Source organism: Anopheles arabiensis, chromosome 2, assembly GCF_016920715.1.
Source record: "Anopheles arabiensis isolate DONGOLA chromosome 2, AaraD3, whole genome shotgun sequence".
Classification (NCBI taxonomy): domain Eukaryota; kingdom Metazoa; phylum Arthropoda; class Insecta; order Diptera; family Culicidae; genus Anopheles; species Anopheles arabiensis.
Window position 1 is genome coordinate 4805613 of NC_053517.1, and position 22164 is coordinate 4827776.

A 22164-nucleotide genomic window follows, 5' to 3' on the forward strand; every position below is an offset into this window, starting at 1 on the left:
GTGAGGGTTAGACAGTTTGTCAAATCACAATTCGTTACCCGTGTCAGGCCAAACGACACACCTGCTTGTGGTGTAAATTTTTATTCTCTCTCTCGTTTTTTTGGGTGGGTGGGGAGTTTTTCAGCATTGATTCGATGATTGATTTGATTGGCTGTTTGGCGCAGGTCTGTGCGTTGGAGCGTAGCCGGGCGTTTTTCTTGGCCCAAGTTGCACAGTTTTGTTTTTTAAGAAGGAAAAAGTGTGTGTGTGTCCGTGTGTGTGCGTGTGTGTGTGTAACAGTTTTATTGACCAGCCAGGTGCAGAGTTAAGTTTTCCAACTGCATCACTGTAAGAGCCGGTTCCATATGGTAGAATGTGTGCATTTGGGTGTGAGCGACGATTCGTCCCAGGTGACGTGGGAGCTTTACAGTAAAGGACAAACTTTGATCAAACATTAATCAATTATGCAAAATGTGATCATGAGATGTGTGTATGTGTGTGTGTGTGTGTGAGAGAGAGATTGTGTGTGTGTGTGTGCACTTGATGAGCTTACACCGAGCTGGCAGGCTGGGTGGAATAGTTTTCCCCGAAGAAAGTTAGGGTTGATTAGGTGTTTTAAAGTATGCGGAATAATTTACACAGGTTTGTATAAATGTGTATGTCTGTGATATAGACGTGTGTATGTGTGTGTAAATGTGTAGGGATGCAGACTGAGAGAGAGAGTGTGTGAGAGAGAGAGAGAGAGAGCGCGCGCTAAAGCACAAACGGTACGTAGTAACGGTGATGCAAGCCGCAAGTTAGTAAGACAGATGTTTGAAAGCAGAAATGCATGTTGATGATGTGAATAAATCATAAGAATGACACAACAAGCGTTAATTAAAAATCAGTTTGACGATGCTTTGCTAGTGAGCTGGAAGGTACAACACACCAGTTGTTTAAGATATTCAAATGAACTTTTTATCCTTGCGGGTTGACTCAAGCTAATACAAATGATTTGCAACAGATGGCGCCAGTGTATGTGCACGATTGCCATCCATTACTAATAGGTTCATTAATAGTAGGAAAGGCACCCTGAAGCTCGAAGGCTTTTGTATTATTCAACAGTCAGCATTTTTCGCACAAGCACATCACTCACTGGTATGGTTGTGCTAAAGTGCATTGCAGCTGGTGGGTTGCTTGTCATTATAATTAAACCATTTTTCCCCACTTCTGCCTTTCACTATAGCAACACGAAACTATCCAGCCAGAGCGTCTTCGGGCTCATGTGGATGCAATTTAGTTTGAAAAATTGTATTAGATTGTGTTTTAAAATCGAAAAAAAAGAAAAATCACTTCATCCTTTCATTCATCTAGCACCCGCAGCACAACAAAGCAGCGTCCGCTGTCTGAATGTGGTCATCGTTGAATTAGTGACCCAGAGGGCTGGCTTTCTTCTCGCCGTAGCGCACACAGAAATAAAAAAACACACGACAGTACCACCTTTCGCATTGTTATAAAATAAAACAAAAGCATCCAACAGACCCCGGGTTGGGAGTGCGATCGTTCGCCCGAGAGTCATGTGCACCAGAGCTTTAGCGCTGATGAGGACGATGATGATGAAGATGAAGATACAGACACGGCCACTGATGCACTGTGTGGCCGTCGTCATAATTTATTCTCGCCGTTTGTGGCGAACCGCCACCGTCCTCGTGGCCGCCTGCTGGTTGGTTGGTCAGCCACGAACGGCACCGTGCTACGGTGGGGTGGAGTGGGGGACTGTGTCTTTGGGGATTTATTTGCATTCATTTTTTATGGCACGGCGCGCAAGACTGCAAGACGCGGCCGTTCGACTATCTACCAGGGCTTCGCGTTCGAGTTATTGCATTATTCAACAACTTGAACAATGCGGTTCGCAATCGTGTTGCTGCCCCCATTTGCCGTGGGCTCCCCGGGTGTGGGTTGCGGGCTGGAATGATTCACAAGTTACCATATTTTATTCCACTCTTCACCACCGTGCACTGCGTTCGCCTTCGCCCCATCCATCCTCGTTCGTTTGGGGCTGGAGGGATTAACTGCGTTTTGCATCGGCGTACGAGCTGTTTGGACTCGGCGCAAATGAATGGTAATTTATGCACAGAAATTGCAGTAAAGAAAGCAAACAAACCACCATCTTAATGTTTACAGAAATCAAGCTTGTTATCGTTTGCAACCGGTGTGGTTGCCATCGCCTAATGGTGTACCGTAGTGTGTGCATTAAAAAGCGGCACGGTAGAGCCTTTGCTGCAACACATAAATATAGCTTAAGTGTGTGTGCGCGCTAAGACCGGTGGTGGTGATGGTAGTAGTGCGGAGTTTTTGCTTGCCAGATTGACAACCGATTCGAAGAGCTTTATCTGTAGCCGCACCGGTACCGTTGCAATATTTAGCTCGTGCAATTTCGGGAAATTGAACCACCACCGGGAAATGGATTGCAATCGTAAAGTAACGTCAATAAAATAAACGAAAACCTCTGTCCTCTGGCTCTCCCGGCTGCGAGGTTCAGCAGATAGTGGAAGCGAGTGTTCGGGTTCTGCAAATACTACACCGGCATTCACTCCCCGCTGCAGAACGGGTAAAGAGGGGAAAAAACAAGGAGAAACAAGAGGTTTGCGGGAAGCCCGTTCGATCGTCTGCATTTTGAATGTGGTCAAAGCACATTCGAGTTCGAGTGGCAAAAGATGCTGAGCGGGTTTTGCAAAAGCGGGAGGCAAAACTGGGCCAGAGCGAGCGACGGTTTTCGGGACGGTTTTAAAGTTAATTGGAAAAGTTTTCCTGCAGCGATCATACCGCTCTGGTACCGTGCGGCACGGCGCCGCAAACAGCAAACATTTGGCAGCGAGCGGGAGAGCGAGCGAGCGAGCGAGCGAGCGAGTATTTTCAAAATTTGTGGCGCACATGCACATGCTTCTGCTTCCTTCCCGTCCCGCATTTACCGTGTGATGGTAAGATTTCACCCGGGACTAGGGACATGGTGTTGGTGATGGTGAGGTAGGCTGACTTATAGCGTACCGATAACCGTAAAATGCACTTTACTAGGGAACTTTTGGGCCAATAAATGCGAAACGGACTACGCCGTCGTGTCGTTTTGGTGAGGATGGGTTTCTTTTTTATTTCATACTGGTGTATGTTCTTTTTTTCCGCCCGTTTTACAAGTACATGCCAAGCTCCGAACGGCTAGCCGATACGTCGTTTGCGGGAGTGGCCCGCTGGACGGATGGTCGAGTGCTTGGTCGGTGCAAATTTAATAGCTTATTAATTTTACGGTCTCGAGTGTAAGCCGATTTCGACCATGGTCCGGGAGTGACTCGTTGAGATAATGCTACCGAACGGAATGGCCATGTAGTGGGTCCCTGTATTTGTAGGCTTGCAGTTGTGTCTGTGCGCCAATAAAACCGGAGGTTTTTACGTACGTGCATCACACTGGGAGTATTTGAACGAAAATGATTGCAAGTGTAGGTCGTGGGTTATTTAAAATCAAATCCACCTTTAACATTGCAAGACAGTGTAGCGAATGCATTGGAGCTCTAAAGCATCGCCATCTTCCTCCGGTGGTGCGGCTTTCAGGTTAGCGAATGGAGACGCCTGGTGGTTTGTAATTTTATGGCAATTTAACGGTGAAACGGCAAGTTCGAGAGATCATTGCCGTCATTATTGTTAAAGACGGCACTTTAAATCAATCTGGCTAGCTGCGTGCTAGTACCCTAGCTAAGAATGGTTCCGCTCCAAACGGATCAGTTTCCCTTTTCATTCTGGAGATGGAGACGCATGGTGATTTGTAAAATCTGCTGCTGAAGCAATCACTTACCCATTCTTGTTTCGGTACCGTACGCTTCCGCACCGAACATCGGTGGGATGGCACAGGTTTCCTTAATGAGATGTAAATCTTGCATCCGGTTCGGTTGAAGGGTTTCATCCGTTTCCTACCATTGAATGTGCGTGTGGGTTTTATGTGCGCCTGTGTTTGTAAGGTCAGCCCGTACTGCTATCGAAGGTCAGTCATGGGACATGGGCATAGTAGCAGGCCGGTACCCCCCACCCTCTCAGACAGACAGGAAGAAAACGGGCAGTAGATGCGCTAATGATGTCATTCGTAGGCGGAAGCAGCAAACAGTGCTTGACAATCGTGTCAAGTGGTCGGGGCCACATGCACGGTTTTTTTTCGGGTCCGCAAAGCTTTGAAATAGTAATCCCCCCTTAACTCCACCAATACACGCGCCGCTGTCAGCCACTACCACTGCGGATGGCGAGGACGTCACACAAACGACGGTTTTGTTTGGATGTTTTGTAGCGGGTGCGGAAATGGTGATGAAGATGATGAGGATGTTTTTGAATTATTTTGCTCCGGCAGGGGCAGGTTCGTATGTTCGCAAAAAGCACCCGGAGCACCCGGGCGAATGGAACGGGCGAAAATGTAAATGTGCTCATCAAATCAGGACCTTGGATTTGATTAGCATTTTTCTTTTTTTTGTTAGCTGCTGTTTTTGCGCTCCCGTCGTTACTATTTGCTTCCGTAACGCTTTGCTCACTGTTCGGTGTCGACCGAACGGGCGAGCTGAAGAAGACTCACCGAGCACCTGACGGTTCGTGCGCAAGTTTCGTGCTGCTTTTCTAGCGTACCGTAGGTAGACGGTAATTAATTCTAGTGAAAAATTTTGCATTCGAAATGTCGCTCTTTCGAGCCTGATTGGATTAGTGTGGCGCAAGTGGAAAGGGAAGGGCGATGGCGCCTGGGTCTGTTTTTCCCAACGAGCGCTGATAAATTCGTGAATTATTATCACTTTTCCGGGTGAGGGAGCGATTATGGGCGATAGCTTTAACGATTTAATTGTGCTGAGAATGGTCTGCAGCTGGGGGCTATTGAATGTTTGTAACTAATTTTACGCGTTTTATATGCGAACCAAACTCTGGCTAGTCGCATTTCAATAGAAATAACAGAAAAATAAAATTAAAACACAACCACAATAACAACTGAGCATAGAAGTACAACAAAACAAAGGAAAAAACTAAAATTAATTTGAAAGAAAAGGTTTTTTGTGTTAAATATAATATTCTTTTAGCACATGGATGGGACAGAGTAAAACGTAACAGTGAAATAGAGGATAGAATCGCAACAAGAGAAGAGGAGTACACTAGAGCACGCAGCAGTACGTTAAGAACAATAGTATGTACGCAAAACGGTAAGGGATTACATGTCGCAACATATGGATAACAAAATTGGTCCGCTTCGTTTGCTAGTATAACGTCATACACACAGGGGATTATAGTTAGACGATAGGATATACAGCAGATAAGTATGGAGTACGAGAAAGTAGCTGAATGCTTTTAAATTACATAAACGAAATTGATTTGTCACACGTAAATACGGTTTATTAAATGAGCAAAGGATGAAACTGAACTAAATATGGAGAATGGAAAATGGATGGTTATGGTAATGGACGGCAATGGATGGATGACATGAATGAAATGGTTCAGGGAAAGATGAAGTATGAAGAGCGTTGACTGTGTTTGAGTAGTATTTTTTGTTTGCTTAAATTGACAGTAGTGTAAATATACAACGGGCAAAGAAAGGGGCAAATGAAGGAAAATAATGCTGTAAAAGCGTGTGGTGTGGCAGATGTTTAAAAATTTAATTGAATACCGTAAAGCAGAATTGTAAAAAAATAGTAAAATTAGAAACAAAGTTTACTGATAAATGAAATAAATAACATTGTCTAGCAAAAAATATAAAAAAAATAGTAAACAAGTAGAAACGAAATGGCAACAGTGCAACGACACATAATCGATAGGCGACATTTTTACACAACAAAAACACTTTGCATATGAAGTAGAGCAGTTGCTGTACTCGTCCGGTGCCGCTCGTTGCCGCCAAAAGGGACCGGAGGAAGTGTATGTGTGTTGTTGTTGTTGTTGTTGTTGTGAATGTGGTACGTCTGCATGTATTCCACTCTTTCGAGCAAAACTGCAAAGCGTGTAAACTGCAAACGGGGCAAAAGGGACGATGGAACGCTTCGAGAATCCGGTTGGCGCCTTTGCATGTTATAACAATGCCGTTTGGTTTGGGTGCCTCCGCGCTAGTAGGATGCTGTGCCGGAAGTCGAAGTACGCGAAAAGTGGTGTTGTTCGTGCACACAGACTCAAACAAACGCATACGCACACAAACAAACGCGCAGTTCAGTAACCACTGGACGGCGAAATAAAAGTAGCGCATAGCAACGAGCAAAAGGCACAGAAGAAGAAGAAGAAGAAGAAGAGTAGGAGAAAGAAACGTTGGGTGGAAAACACTTGAAAACTAAAGAACGAAAGGTGAAAGGTGGAAGTGTGGACAAAGAAGTAGATCGACTGGGTAGCCACGTATTGTCTGGTCGTAGGGTGTAGGTTGTGTACGCTGGCCCTTCACACAGCAGGCGGGGAAGGTATTGCTTGTGTATGTCCGCACAGAATGGTGCGAAGGCTGTCACTGTGCTTCGCATGTATGTGTGTATTATGAAGGGGTAAGAAACCGTGTATGGAAAAGCGGCTGCATCCTATTCCGATGATTAGATTGTACAGAAATGGGAGGGCACGTAGGGCACCTTTCTCTTTCCGGGTTTGTCAAAGTAGTGAACTGGGTGCACTTGGTTGCTGCAGAGCGTGTGACAGACATCAACATACACATGTAATCGGTAGACATCGAAAGAGTGTGCACACATACATAAATCAAGCTCACTCTCACACACATACACTCACGCTGACACACACAAAAACCATACATAAACACGCGAGCAAGCCAACGTTCACACACACACACGCACACACGCACATACACACACAATCACACCAAACAGAGCAACGCGTCGGGTGCTGGCGGATGCTCTAGCGGTGGCAACAATAATGACAGTAGTACACTGAGATCGTTTACACTGAACGATTGAACGCTCGGGCGATAGTTGTACAGCCCCGTGCGAACGGTGGAGCGTTCGTGGTTAAAACTTTACCAACGGAACAGCGGTTAGGTTGCGTACACTCGCACACTCGAACAAAGTGTTGATAACATATTAATGTTGCTTAGTAGATTGTTAGAAACAGAAAACGAAAGATAAAAACATACAAAACAAAACACAAACACAAAACTAAATCACAAATCAAAACGATAAGATAAACAACAGACAACGAAATAACAGAATGTAGGTGAATGTAGGTTCGTTTTGAAGTATGAAGGAAGTGGCGGTATTGCGATCGAGACAGACGGAGGAAATTTCGCCGATCACTGTGAGTGGGTATGTGGGTGTTTGTGTATGTTTGAGTGGTTAAACATGTCCTTGGTTGGTTGGCAAAAATGATTCAAAAAAACAGAACGATAATTGTCTCATGTAGGGTAACCGTATGATGGAAAGGAATGGAGGAAAGGGAAATGTTTGCTGACAGGGAGGGGGCGTGGGGAGAAGCAACTAGTGATGGACTAACGATCAGCACGGGAAGATCATGTTGAGAGTTGAGAGGGTCAATTATGGTATTGATGAGTAAGGTATGAGTACAAAAACAGATAACATAGAGTTGTATTTGTTTGTGTTTGTAAAACTTGCGCGCGCGAGAGTAAAGTTTCACTCGAAACGAACATTGTGAGACGTTTAACGTGGAACCATTGTTTGACGTTACTTTAAATTGATTGTGTTTGCGCAGTGTCACAGTGTGTGTATGAAAAGAGAGCGCCGAGATAGACACCGAGAGTCAAGAAGGAAACAGAAAACAGAAACAGGGAAACAAACAGAGACAGAGAAGCCAACAGCGCTCAGAGTGACGCCGGTAAGGGTGTGTGGGTGGCCACTCAGTAGAACGCCTTTTCTGTGTAATTTTTGTACAAGTGTAGCGATGGCTCTGAGCCTGTTTTTTTATTAGTTAAATGTAGACGTATAAACACCGGTACTTTGAAAACACAACACAACACAGTTTTGCACTAGCCCGCCGAGTAGTACCCGCGGACTAGATGCAGGAAAAAAAAGTCACAGGAAACACGAGAAACACTGTACAAACTGTGTGTGTTTTTTGTAGTTGTTGAGACGGAACAGAGATTAATTAACGGACTTTTGGTTGGTTGGTTGGTTGGTCTGGGACTGTTACAAATGCACACTAACTCACCATTTTGTAATCGTCGATTTTCGAGATCGATCTTAGGAACATGTTGACGAACACTTGTGTGGCCTTATCGTCTACGGGGTTTGGTTTTGGTTTTTGATTTGTTTTTGATGAATTGGGTTTGCAATTATCGCGACATTTCGATTTTTTTTTGTGTGTAGATGGTGTAGTTGAAGCAGTTGAGGTAGACATTTTTTACATTGTATTGTTTTGGTATTCGGTTTTTCGTTGACATTTTGGAAGAAACGGGAACGGGTATTTGAATGTTGGATTGGCGTTTGTAATGCGGTTTGATGCGTTTTTTCACGGCGTGTTCACGTTTATCGCGCGGGATTTTCAGGACAGTAATTTGTTGGTGGCCAGTATTGTGTGTTTTTTTTTGGTGGTGGTGGTTCAAGATCAAATAGTAAAAGCAGTATGCGAACGGGATTCGAGTGTAGAAAAAAAGAGAGAAAGTTGATTAGCACTGCATATCGATTGCACGGTACAGATGACAGTGAACGACACTGAATGGTTTAGCTTTTGAGTACACTTACGAACTAACTTCAACGAAGGAAATGATTATTGAACGAACGAAATCAAAACAGTAGGCGAGGATAAGAGATAACGGAAACAAAACCAACAGTGTGACCAAAAACTGGAGTCGATCAAACCCCCAAAATGATTGTGGTAACTAATAATGCAACTAAAAAATCGGTAAATGTATGCAATGAATGCATTAAGATCACGGTTAGAGAGAGAGAGAGCGAGAGAGATTAGAGTGGATTCAAATTGCACCAAACAACATCTACCCGTTTTGTACATGCGCGCAGCACATTGTGCTTCACACACACACACACACACACCCATACATACACATACATACATACACACTGATGCATGTAATAAACGGTATGGGGTTCGATTCTGGTTATCGTTATCTGATGCAGTTTGCATACTAAGAGGACTTGTTTCGTTCCTGATTCGCTCTAATTCGCACTACGGTAAGATGCATGAATGGGTGACAGTATGAGTCGATTGCTTGCATGTCATGATGTTGGCTAAAATGCGCTACGCCCATTACAAATCTGCGTTCAAATGCTCTACAGTACTAAAGGAGGCAGTAAACGAAAGTTCCTATATATGCATATGTAACACAGGTACGTTGGGTGTCGTTTTGACTGTTAGACTATTTAGCTATTTAGGGTCATGTTTTTCTCTTCATCGAACACAGAAACCGTGCTCCCGCATTATACTAAACACACTCATCGGTCATGATTTAGCACACACACACACACAAACACGATTGTGATTCGCCGGCTGTGTGCTTCGACGTGGTGCCTATAGGAAAACTATGTGAAGAGAAAACAAAAACATATATTCATCTATACAGCTGAACAGTGTTGTTCACTTATCGTACTTATCGCCTAGAAGAATCGAGAGGTTATACGCAATTTTTGCAAATTACGAATAACAGTTGAAGGCGATATGGCAAGAAATGTTGTTAAATAGTTATAATTTCTATGAAGTATTAATATAATATTCGGCACATCGAGTGCCTTGTTAATGTCTAGTTTGCTAAAGCAATAGAGAGAGAGAGAGCGAGTGAGAGAAAAAAAATGCAAAAATCTATTACACACGTAGTTGAGATAGCGGATATTTTTATGTATATATATAAAGAAAGAGAGAGAGAGAGAGAGAGTGAAAGAGCAAAGGAGTGATTTCAACAAAGTTAGCTTCAGCTTACAAAAAAAGCTAAAATCAAGACAAAGAAGAAAGAAACGAGCATTATAAAAAGAGCAATAAGAAAATCTAAACATTAGATGTTTGAGAATACATAGAGAAAAAGCAACAACAAAAAAAAAAACAAATTTAAAACAGCAAAAAATGCAACCAAAAACATTTAGCCAATTACGCATTTAACCTACAGTGACATTCAGTGAACTATTGAATGGCCGATAGTAGAGTAAATTGACGCCAATGAGTCTTTTTTCCATACTAAAAAGAGTATTCAACGGTGCTCCAGGCTCTAGACGTGGGTTAGTAGTCGCGCTTTGGTTGTAGAAAGCAACATTTCGTAGACTGCGAAGATCCAGATCTAACGCTAATTAGTTATTCGTTAGTAGTCATGTCATAGAATCTATACACTCAGGCGCATCTATAAGGGAGGAGCAGCCTGTTGATTGTTTTACAGTTGTAGCAAATACTAGCAAAAGTCTAAAGATACACTACAATCTGTTTGCAAAAATACCACACAACAATATGACACCAACGTGCTTAAATGAAACACATGAACAGAGATAGTCTAATTAGATACAGTGAATGCGAATACTACAGTCGGAACAATGGTAAAACTGTCGCGATGGCGACGGGACTGTACATGCCACCTGCTTGACAGATACATCTAAAGACAGTTGAGGAAGGACATACTAAAATGAATCGACCGTTTTGAAATGAACACTCACTCACGGTATGATAGGAAGAGACACAGAGAGAGAGAGACAGAGAGAAATAGAGAGAGACACTAGGAGAGCTGTGACGTTTAAGTACTATTATACTACGAGGTAACAACGTTTAGTTCAACACTGACAGATTCATCTACTCTCAATAGACAACAGTGTGAGAAGGTCGCGTGTGCGTGTGTAATCCTACATTATCGTCCTTGTGTCTGCGGTGTACGGTAGCCGATCATTGTTTGGTGCCTGTTCTTTTCTTTTTCCATTTGTAGCGTATCGTTAGAATATTGTTTTACTTTGTATATTATCTGAAAAAAGGCCAGCATAGTGCTGGTTTTGCGTTTAGAATGCATTTAGAAAACAGTTCACACGCGTTATACTTAAAAAAGTCATCAATTAAAAGCAAATACCATTTACGACAAACACATTCACAACCGAGACAATTAGCTTAACAAGGGGGCAGCAGGAAAACAAAACTCGGGTCAAAACAAACAGCACAAAAAAGGGAAGGAAAACGGGGGTGGATAGAACGGGAGTGGCAGTGATGTTGCAGTAAAGTTTCGTGAAAAACATCGAAAATAAAACACACACACCACTGTCAACGAGAACGAGAACCAGATGATGGTAAAATAGGCGATGGATGAAGGGGTGTCGTCAATCAATGAAACTGTGAAACAACAACAAATTCACACTTGAAGTTTAATAATCAACCGTTAAGAAGGTGGATCAACGGAAGTGAAATGGGGGAACAAAGGCTGGACAGAAAACACCAATTCATATGTAGGAGGATGAGCAAAAATAGGATGATAGCGATAGAACACATTGGTAGCAGCTCTACGCAACGGTGATAGATAACGCCAGATAATATGCTGATGCTGGGGACCGTCAAAGGAGCATGTCGGTAGGCGGCAGTGAGGCTATAAAAAACTGGGAAATCGTTTGATGCATATGCATCTTCTACAGGGTTTGTAAAGTTGTAAGCTGCTGGAGACCTTGGACTAAGGGGGACGAGGGGCTACGGGGTTTGGTATAGAAGGAATGAGCGTTGGGAATGAGCTTGATGGAATGGAGCTCGCTGTGCCCACGTATGATGAAAACAGCAGGAAAATGTATGAAACGCGCGCAGGTGTGTGAGTCACTCACACCCCGGTTATTTGAGCACGATCATCTGCAAAAAAGCCAACGATTAGTTCACTGAATGTTGCATTGCATGTGTGCGTTAAGGTAACACGTGTTGGTGCTGAGCCGAGATAGCATTTATTTTTTTCCCAAAAAGTATTAAAATTATCATTTGCAAACCAAAGAAGCAACAATACGGAAGCATCAAAAGACTATACAAAAGCAAACTGAGAAGAAACAAATACAGCAAAACAAATGCAGCGATTAGGAAAAGGAGAAAATTGAATAGAAGAAAGAAAACTGGTGAAAAAGAACGTCCAAAAATGCAAAAGCAAATGCAAACTGACTTCAAAACATCTTCAAACCGACTTAATCATTGGAGAAGAAGAAACTTATCAATGCGAAGTAAAAATCGACTGACTACATGGAGAAGTACGGCACAGCACAGGAAGACGAGAGCAAAATGCTACGTGAGGGAAGGATGCACAAATCAAAATGTACGTAAAAACTTGTACACGTTGAGGGGACACAAGTATCAGCATTGTAACTTCAGATGGAGCTAATCGTTGACTTGGCAAGTGTTATGTTTTTGTCGTTGTTTGCGGCTGTGAGAGTGCACAAGCAACCAACTATACGGTTGGTACAAGTGTTCCAGTAGCGATTGTGTTTGCTCTTGTTACGGCCAAGGTGATTCATTTCATTTTTGTGGTGTTTGCATACGTGAACAGAATACAAAACAAAGGAACGTAAAATTAGAACAGCCAATAAATCGTTCGATCCTCGCACTTTGCCAATTGTTAAGTATTTTATTCATGTTTAACATTATTAATGTTTTATCATTATTAACTTTTAATGATGTAAATTGGATTTATAAAAGAAAGAATTGTTTTTTTTTTACAATATTACACTCAAACTAAGTCGCCAAGGATCAAAAGTGCAAATAAAAGAAAGAAATATGCGCCCGCTAAAATTTGCAGATTCAGTCTGACAACCTGTCGTCCGCATAAGAGAAAGATGATGCAAAACGTTAAGAAAACGCATAAAAACTGTCGGGGCTGTTAGTAAACAACAAACAAACAAACAAACAAACAAACGCGAACGTGATGGTAAAAGTAGATCAAAAAGATTAGGAAAAACCGAATGTGAGACGAAAAGGGGGCAATTTGTGTAACAAACGAGTAAAAGAAGAAAAAAAGGTGAAAATCGATCGCAACGGTGGGCAAAAGAGTAAACGCAAAAGATAAATGTAAAAAAATCAAAACAAATTTGAAAAAAAAAATAACCAGCAAACATGAAAAAACATGAAAAAACAAAGTAAAAACATTCGGAAATGGTAGTAGCGTAGTGGAAGGTGGGTAAACGACACAGCACTCGCTACATCATCAGCAGCATAAAACTGGGATAAAACGAAAGTAAATCGAATCAGACGAAACACGTTTAAGAAAGGGGGAACACAAAACGAACCGAGTGATGGCGAAGACTGCAAGTACGACTGTACTAGCAGTGGAGGGAGCAAAAGAAAAGGAGCGTTTTGTTTATCTTTTCACTACGGTTACCTAACGATCGCTGGAACTGGGGCGTGAATTTGAGTAAAAGGCACACAAAAACAAAAGCAAACAAAATGCTCACACAGACACACACACAAACACACAGACACACAAGAGCAAACACAAGACACTAGTGTCGAAGCCAGACTGGAATTCTTACACCGAGCCAACCCGGAACACGAACCATCGAAGGCATCGAACGTGTTTATGAATGTTGCGAGTCATCCGTGGAATCGCTCGGAAAAGTGCAGTTGGGTGGCCATAAGGGTGATCAGATCCATCGTGGTAATGGTGGTCATAAGATCGAACTGGGAGAAGGTGTTGTGTGTGTGTGTGTGTGTGTGTGTGTGTGTGTGTGTGTGTGTGAATATTTGTAGTTTTTTTTCCAAAAACATAAACGATGTGCTCTCGCTTATTACGAAAATAGTTGCATTCAAATTGGAGATACTGAACACACAAAACACAAAATTGGGAGTGATGGAAAAAACAAACGTATGTGTAAGTGTGTGAGTATGTGTTTACACTTCTTTTACGGGGTAGGAGAGTGGTGGTGAAGAATTTTTGTTTAATTATTATCATTCCGGCGTTTTAGATTATATCGGTTTGCTGTGTGCTACAGTTTCAGTACGGAGCAAAGAGAGAGAGAGAGAGAGTGTGAGAGAGAGTGGGGAGGAGGTTGGTTTGGTTGAGTTGTTTTGTTTGTTTGTTTGATTTTTGTTTTTTTCTTTAGGAGGGGGAGAGCTGATACCGTCGCACTTCTACACTTACCATAGTCACGTCATCGATTTTAGATATACTTCTTACAAAAATGTTGACGCGAACAACGGCCGGACCGTCTGTGTGGGGGTGTTGTGCACGAGCGAATTCGATTCGAGCGAAAGTTGCAGTATTTGAGCGATTTAGTTGTTTGAGGGGTGGTTTTTTTTAGTTACATTGCGGTTTGAGTTCGAAGTATTGGTTTAATTTTTCGTCATTTTTTGCAGTCGGTTGCAGTCGACGTTTGGTTTTTTGCAATTTCCGGTCGTCCCGAAACCGTCGATCGATCGGTAGCGAACGATCCGTTTTGCACGCAGTAGTCGTTTACCGTGATGGTGATGGTGTACGCACATACAGATCGCGTTTGGTTTTTGATCATCACGATCATCACGATCAATGAGGTGTGTATATTTTTTTAAATTAATTTTTTTTTTTGGTTTGCAGCAAAACAGCATTGTGATGAGCGTTTGATTTTGTACATATAGTTTGTTTTTTTGGGTTGTTTGTTTGATTATCATATGCGACATAGAAATTCGTGAAACACGGAAAAGTTGCACACAAACAGATGACGACGACATTGCCCATAATGAAAAGAGAGAAGAGATGTTGGCAGTTGAGTTGGTGGTTGAGAATGGTTAGTTGCTTGCATTAGAGCGGTTAAGGTAAAGAAATAGGTTACGACGTTTTGCCAAAACTTTGATCAAGTTTTGTACTGTTTGTAAAATAAAAACGCGCTACAGAAAACCCGCATCAGGATGCTACTCCTGCAAAATGCCGCCGTGGTTTCGTGTTTGCTGTACGCGCACAAAAATCAAAACGTAACACACACACACTGAAGAAAAAAACGGACCCACACTGGTGTGTGGTAAAAGTTGGTATGAAAAAAGGGGAACGAAAATGTGGCTGAAACAAATTTGTAAAACGAAAAACGTATTGCGTTGATCGCTGCGCGCCTAAATGTATGCACAACGCGAGCACGGTGCAACTAGCTGTCAAAGCTGACCGCAATGACAGCTGTTGGTTTGTTTGTTGATGATGGACGCGCAGTCGTGTGAAGAAAACGGAGCGAAGCTGTTAGTACGACAGGAGTTCGATAGAAAATCGATAGAAAATGATGTAGATACAGAGACGTTTCACTTAGGTTTTACCAAAGACTAATGGTGTATGTACATGGGTGTGAATGTGTTTGTGTATGGTGAATTACAGCGATGAGCTCATATACATTTGGGTGCAAGATAGGTCGTGTGTACAAGAGAAGAGTGTTAATGCCGTTCTCCCGGGAACGCGCACGCCGAGCTTATGCGGTTACGGGGTTTCGTTTAGCGAATTGCGTCGATACGGAGTAACAATTGAGCCTTTCATGTGTAATACAACGATAACGGTGGCAGCAGCACGGTTCAATTTTCGAAGCAAGCTTATCCGCCCTCTCTTGGCTGCGTAAGCGTTCGAATGTAACAGATCCCGGCACTGTATGGCTCTTTGGGTGTGTGGGTGTGTGTGTGTGTGTGTAGAAAGTGCTGAAGGGAACGGGGGAATACGGTATGCATCAAGGTGGGACCGTATTGGCAAATTGGTGCATACAACAGCATAATCCGTGAACAAGATAATATACAAAATGTAATGTAAACTATTGCGAGAACTGGTAAGGGGCTACAGTGAAACACGCTAGTCAAAATGGCAAAGCATAGCAAGCGCTGCTAGAAGAAACCCCGCGACAAAAGCGCCAGACCGAGGAGGAGAAGGACCTACGAAAGGAAGAACAAAAAATGGTGGTAAGCAAGCTCATAAACGGTACGCAACTAACGCAAAGCATAACCACGCTTCAATAATGGCTTGTGTTTTAGGCCTTTTCAGGTGGACTACTTTCAGGCGGCAAACGGGATCTTCTAGGCGCATGCTCTCGGCTAAGTGACGGTGCAATCAACTTGCAGTAAGTACCCCGCCCGTACGCCCGAGGTGCGGCTCGGTTACCGCTTCACACGGTCGACGATGGGCAACGGTGCCGGTAATCCACCAACGCAGCAACACCATCCCCGAGATGCAATGCCCGACTATTTGCGTCCCGTGGGAAGCGGTTCCATTAGCGTTTATTGAGAATGCTTTTAAACTTTCAAGTTTCCTGTGAATGGGCACCCGTAGCCGTGCCCTTGGGGAGTAGTAGTTGCCCCGTACGTGCCCGATGGCAAGGGCCGTTCTTAATTTGGCTTGAAAACGCGCTGAACTTTCCGCAACTACACCGGGGTCGAGGGGTGTATGGTGAGCTTTCTGGGGCAGTTTTTTCTGCTATTCTGCTTCTGCTCCTCGCTCCTCGTCCGTCTAACGGAAAGGGCAACAGCAACCCGATTGTGTGTGTCGACCGTGTCGAAGGGGTTTTCACTGATGGTGATGTGTGCTCGGGGAAATCTAGAACGAGCCCTGCGTTTCGTGTGGTAGATTTTGGTTCTGGCACTTTTCATGGCCCTTTTGTGGTGTGTATGCTGTAGTTGGTACTTTTATCCGGCTGAAAAGGGGATGTTTTAATTGGACTCTGGATTTTTACCACCCCTCTCTCCCCCCCCCCCCCTTTCCCGAAACCATAAACCTATTTTGAATGAAACCGGATAAAATGGAAGGCTGTTGAGTGCTGCCCTGGTAGCGATGGATATGGTCGTAAAAATATCCTTAACAAACCAAACTTTGCCCACCGAGGGGATGGCTCTAGAACCGTTCGCCCAATGGCATAATACACATACACACAAGCACAAACACACAGCACACTGTTCCTTTTGACTCGGTATCGATCTCATCGGCACTGAGCTGTTGCTTAAACGCGACATGCTTCTTTCATCAAACAAATAATTGACGAGCGTTCTCTGGCTGGCGTTCTCGTGACAGCAGCGGTTCGCCGAGACGCGCAGACACGGTGCCAGGATTCAATGAGAAACCGGAAGGTATCGGTCCACTCAAGTGTTTGTGTGTGTGTGTGTGTATGTGCTCTTGGGGTAAGAGCAAAGCTCCAAGCAGAAGCAATTACTTGCCAGCAAATGCGTGCTCGGACAAGGCTCGAGTCGATTATTGTGTTATTTTTATCGTCCTTGTCCTGCTGCTGCTGCCCCCGAGGGTACGCTTTTCGGAGCCGGGATTATTTTGCCATATTGTCCGGGTGACAAGGGGAACCGTCCTCGGAAATAATTTGGCAATGTCGGGAAATTGGACACGACGATGCCGCCTCCGTTCATCGGCAGATGGCGGAGAGCAAAGGGAGAATTGCCGGAAGCTGCCGAAATTTATCCTCTCCTTCGAGTGGCCTCGATGGCAAGAGCACGAGAGATGTAGCAATTTCAACGATGTAATTGATATGGTGTTCCGAGCGTAAGTGTACCGGTGATGTGCGTTGTTGTTTCATTATTTCTTCGCACGAGTGTGTGTGGCGCTTGGTACCCGGGGCGTGCTGTTGTACATTTTAGTGCACTGTGGTCGACGTACTGGGGTAGGTTTTTTCTCACCCTGAGGGGCAATTCTCGTACCATTGCTTCAAAAGGTTGGATGTAGGTTGCTGCAATCGCTCCAACTCGTACGATCGAGGCAACACCGAGGGAACGATTTTCTTTAATATTGATCAACATGTCACTCTCAGATTGAGATGCAAACTTAACACACGTACCGGCCCGGTACTGGAGCATTGCTGAACATTGTGCTTGTTGTGTGTGTGTGTGTTTTGTTGTTCCATCTCCCCTCTACCAGTAAGTAGTGCAAATAGTTTTGGCAACTAGAAAACCGGGTTTGTGTGTGTGTTTCGCCGTTCTGTTTGCCGCTTGCTCCGGCTCGCTCGCTAGTATCGTATCCCTTTTTGTCATCGGAAACAGTACCACTGAGGCATCCCCAAATGGGGCATCCCCACATGCACCATCACGTTTCGGAAGAATTTCAAGTACGTGCCGGTGCATTACCGGACGGATTTGGCCAAAGAACATGCCCTTTTTCTACGCTACCATTTGCACCTCATCTCCGAGCCCGACAGCTTGCGGTACCCGGTACCTAATGCGAAGGAAAAGGCGATGCTGGAACGCCCCCCGTACCATATGGCCGGACGGTTTGATATGCTGCCTGGCTGGCTGCGGCCAAAAAGTGAAAATTTCTTGTTTGAACCAATATCAACGATGACTACGGTCTACCGTTGCTACAGCACTGCGGGGAAGACTTCTAGGGCTCAGGTTCGTTCGGGCTTCTTTTGCGCCGAGCATGGTTCTCGACTCAACATGAATCTCGAGGGATCAAAACACCCCCCCCCCCCTTTTCGACGTGCCGGCTATCGCCCGTTTTCCCGTGCCGGGGTTTTTTGGAGTTGTTAATGGAGAGCTTTGGCCGTTTCGGAACACCCTCCGAAATGCTAGCAAACAAAAGTGGTACCGAATCCATTTTCGGCAGCTGACGACAAAATGCAAAAGCTCGTTTCGTTGTCGTCGGTTGGGCGCTGTGCTGTGTTGCTGTTCGCTCGCTTGGGTGAGTGCGCAAGCAAGACGCGTGCTAAAGCCGTTCTGCCGCCGCGCGAGCATGGTGTGTGAAAGTTTTTCCCCGTTCGGGCCGGGGCTGTGTACCGCCGCCCGCCTTCTATTAGTGGTTTTTTAAGGATGCGCATTTTAGATCGTACGTCTTTCGCCGTTACGAATCGAATGCTTGGAAGGAAGAACAGGCAATTAAGAGACATTTGGTGCGCATGTTAGCAGCTGAGAGCAGCGGTACCGCATTTGAACGATCGCGGGCGAGTTTTCGGTCCGCGCACGGGAAGGGCGGTGATGCGGCGAAAGTTTTCTTGCACTGTCACTTGCCAGCCAGCGCTGGGAAAGCTAAACACAATCGATTACGGTCCGTGACCATCATTTTCATTCTAGCTACTAGCAGTTTTGTAAATAACGACAATGAAATAATTTCTTTTAGCTTACTCTCACGGCGCACGGTCGCGGTGGAAATGGTTGAACGAATAAGGCCCCCCGGGAAGAGGGGCGAGTTGCTGCTACCGGGAGAAAGGGAAGCTGGGTCTAGCTATGGGATGCTATGATGCTACGGAACGCAAGCGGAAACAAGTGAGCAAAAGTGAGCAAAAAGTTAAGAACCACGGATGCAGCGAACCGGTAAAATGGTAAAAAAGGGAACTTCTTAGCCCGAGTGCAAATGGGAGCGGCGGCCGCGTTGGTGGCTGCTCGGGTTGACTGCTCGGCTCGGCGGTCCTGGGCACATGGATGCAGCAAAACTCCCCGAACCCGCGGAGAAAGGAAAAACGTGTAATGAATAAGCGATGAAACAGAGCAAACCAACCATGGAAGCGTATTATCAGCTTAGCGCATTAGCGCTAGAACGGTTTTAGCCGAGAGAGGTTTGCTGGAGAGGAAAAAAAAGTGAAGCTAATTTAATCACCGATGGTTTGCTGTTATTTTTTTTGTGTTGTGTTTTGTTCATTCTTTCCAGCCACGTGCAAAAATGCTGTGGAATTACGATGGGATGAAGTTTTTGTATTGTTTTACGTTCGCAGCTGAAGTGACGATCCGACGTCTTGACGTCAGCATGAAGTCGTCGGGCGCTGCTCCGTTTGCTCCGGGGCGGGGGGGGGGGGTGTGATGTTGGCGAATAATTGAGTGAGCTTTTTGTAAACGGATTGGAAAACAATTTCAAACACGACACAAGCGCGTATATAGCTTAAGCTAGAATTATAAAACATAGTGATGGAATTTTGGAAGGACGCGTTGAAGTGACTGATGAACCGGAGGCAACGCGTTGAATGGTGTAGCGCATCAAATGCATGGCTTTTTAGATGATGTTAATCAAATTCACTACTAGTGAAGTATTCAACAAAGTCTAATGCAATCCTAGAAGATACGCAAGAGAGAGAATAAAAAGGGAAACATACCTTTCGCTAGCGTTTAAAGTACCAACTGGAAGAACGTACACTTATAATGACAAAAAAGACGTAAGAAAAAATGGAAACAAGTAAAATGCCGACGTGATGTTAAAAACTACTCAAAATTGAAGGTAAAAAAAGTCCATCCTACGCTAGCAGCAACAGAAGCGGTGAGACACGGAAATGGAAATTTTTAGCAAGTAAAATCGAGCAAGAATCAACAACCTTGTTGCAGAAGGACCTATTATAAGAAACTTAATAGCTAGAAGGTTGAGTCTGGGCGAGACTTTGCAACGACTGGAGTAGACTCCGTTGACAGCAACAGTTACTGGGAAGGAGGATATTTTAAAAATAAATATCCTTTAAAACGCACCAAGAGGGTTAGCATGAAAAGGGAATGGAAATGTCCATGTCGTGGTGGTAGTGTCAGTCAGTGCAGTCACCACGACGCTGCAATTGCACATTCTTTGAAGGGGGACAGGTCGGTGGCAATGGGCCTTGTGCTTGCATTTTTGTTGTGTGGTTGATTCTTGCAAATGGCTCCGTTGCTCGCTCGTCGCTCTACTCGCTATTGCAAAATTAAATTACGAACGAACGCACACCGAGAGAGAGAGAGGGAGTGAGAGCTACGAAGAAGAAAAAAAGCACAACTTTAACGAGAGAAATGGGGAAAAACGGAGGGCGGGTAAAAAACACGATTGAAATTGAAATGTAAATGGTTTTGCTAGAAAGTTGTTAAACAAAATGCACAAGCAACCAGTATTACAAGAGTACAGGAATGTGTGCGAGCGAGCGTTTTCCGAATGGAAAAATAGCGTGCCGCCGAACCGTTAGCGCAAGCAAAATGGTGAAGGTGAGAAAGGGAGCGCTAGTCGACGTAGGCAACGTGTAACGTGTACGATAAATTCACTACACCGAAACTTGTTCTGGGGCTGGCTTGGCACGAGTGGGTGGGTGGAGGCGCAAAAAAAAGAAGAATAAGCTAAATTGTGATAAGTATGACTGAACACCATGGTCAAGTGTTTTATTTTATTCGCATTTTTTGTTGGTCTCACATTCTCGTTTCCTTCCTACTTGCAGACGCGGAACCGAGCCGATCCTTCCCGAACCTGCCCTCCGGGTGTGTGTAGGCAGGTGTGCTGGCGTCTAATTGGCTTTTCCGTTTACCGTTTGCCAGGGTAAAAAAGTGGCAGTACTGTTGCTGCTGTTGCTGATGGTGCTACCACCACCACCGTGGGCGCAGCAGCATTTTCTTGTACTGGCGCGCACACGGAACATAAGGCCGGTCCCCCGCGTGCATCGGCAGTAATCCAGTTGGTAAACTTTTTCATCGTTTTGAAATGGGCAAATTATGAAACTCGGGAAATGAGAAACGAGACAACAAAAACTCGTTTCACCCGTCCCGGGGAACGTGTGTTGTGGTGCGGTGCGGAAAGGGCGGGATTTGCTACAAGCTGTTGCTGCACGGTTTACGATTCATGATTCGTGCGCAAAGGGCAGCATGGTTAGTATTTTTAATGAAAATGGGACAAACAAGATGTTCGTTGGACTTCGTTCGTTGCTGTCCCCCCGCAAACGAAAGGAGGGATGCGCGACAGCCGTAAACAGTTTTCTTAGCTTTACCTCCAGACCTCCAAAAGGTTTGTGTGCGCGCGCGAAGCGTTGCGGGAGAAGGGGTTTGCAGTCCAGAGAGGTTGCATAAGCGCACGGGACCAACATGTGTTTGCGTGATTTGTTTATTTGTTCTCAGGATTTGCACTTCGCTCACAGCTCCGGACGGTGCGGGAAAGGTGAACCGCCGGGTGTGTGTTAGTGTGTGACGGCTTAGTGCTATGGTGCGCGCTGGTTCCTGGTGCACAACATCCTTTTTATGGTTTGGCTTGTGGATGGTGCCCGTTCCAGACCCGTTCCTAGGTCGGTGGAAGCATGGGGATAACATTTGTTTCTGGCTAACTTTTAAAACATCGTTTCGTTAGTGTTAGCGTTTGACTTGGCCTGAAGCACAGGTGTGTGTGCGGGAAGAAAAATGTGATTCCACCACCAGCAGGAACAGGGTTTGGAACATGTTTGTAAAGTTGTGCTGATGTGATACATTTTTCTTGCAGTAAAAAGCACATCAGCATCCAGTTACGGAACACATCCATTTTTCTTTTCGGTTGATTTGTGCAACAACAATCAGGTTGGTTGTGTTGCATATTTCATGGAACCGTTTGCGTCATGGTGAAAGCTTTGCATTTGCACCAAGTTGCCGTTTGTATTCAAATCGTCATTTTTTTGGGGATGTTTGGATGGAACAACTCTTATCACGATTACATTCCACATG

At 44.5% G+C, this 22164-nt stretch overlaps 1 protein-coding gene and 1 long non-coding RNA gene across 16 annotated transcripts in view; one reads left to right on the forward strand and one right to left on the reverse strand.

Annotated features, from left to right (window-relative positions):
- Positions 1-22164, reverse strand: part of LOC120898282 (glutamate-gated chloride channel) — a 91289-nt gene that overhangs the window by 19125 nt on the left and 50000 nt on the right. For 6 of the 15 annotated variants that reach the window (XM_040303904.1, XM_040303905.1, XM_040303899.1 and 3 more), the window contains exon 5: positions 8113-8183. The exons of 4 other annotated variants lie outside the window; for them this stretch is intronic. In XM_040303904.1, coding sequence (XP_040159838.1) covers positions 8113-8183 — 71 coding nt within the window. Of the gene's footprint in view, positions 1-2125; positions 5634-8112; positions 8184-13978; positions 14047-22164 lie in introns of those variants that run through there. 5 more of the 15 variants (XM_040303906.1, XM_040303901.1, XM_040303912.1 and 2 more) reach the window with 2 other exon arrangements.
- Positions 15027-22164, forward strand: part of LOC120898293 — a 124747-nt gene continuing 117609 nt past the window's right edge. The window contains exons 1-2 of the long non-coding RNA XR_005738641.1: positions 15027-15738; positions 15811-15896. This is a non-coding gene — a long non-coding RNA (uncharacterized LOC120898293). The remainder of the gene's footprint in view (positions 15739-15810; positions 15897-22164) is intronic.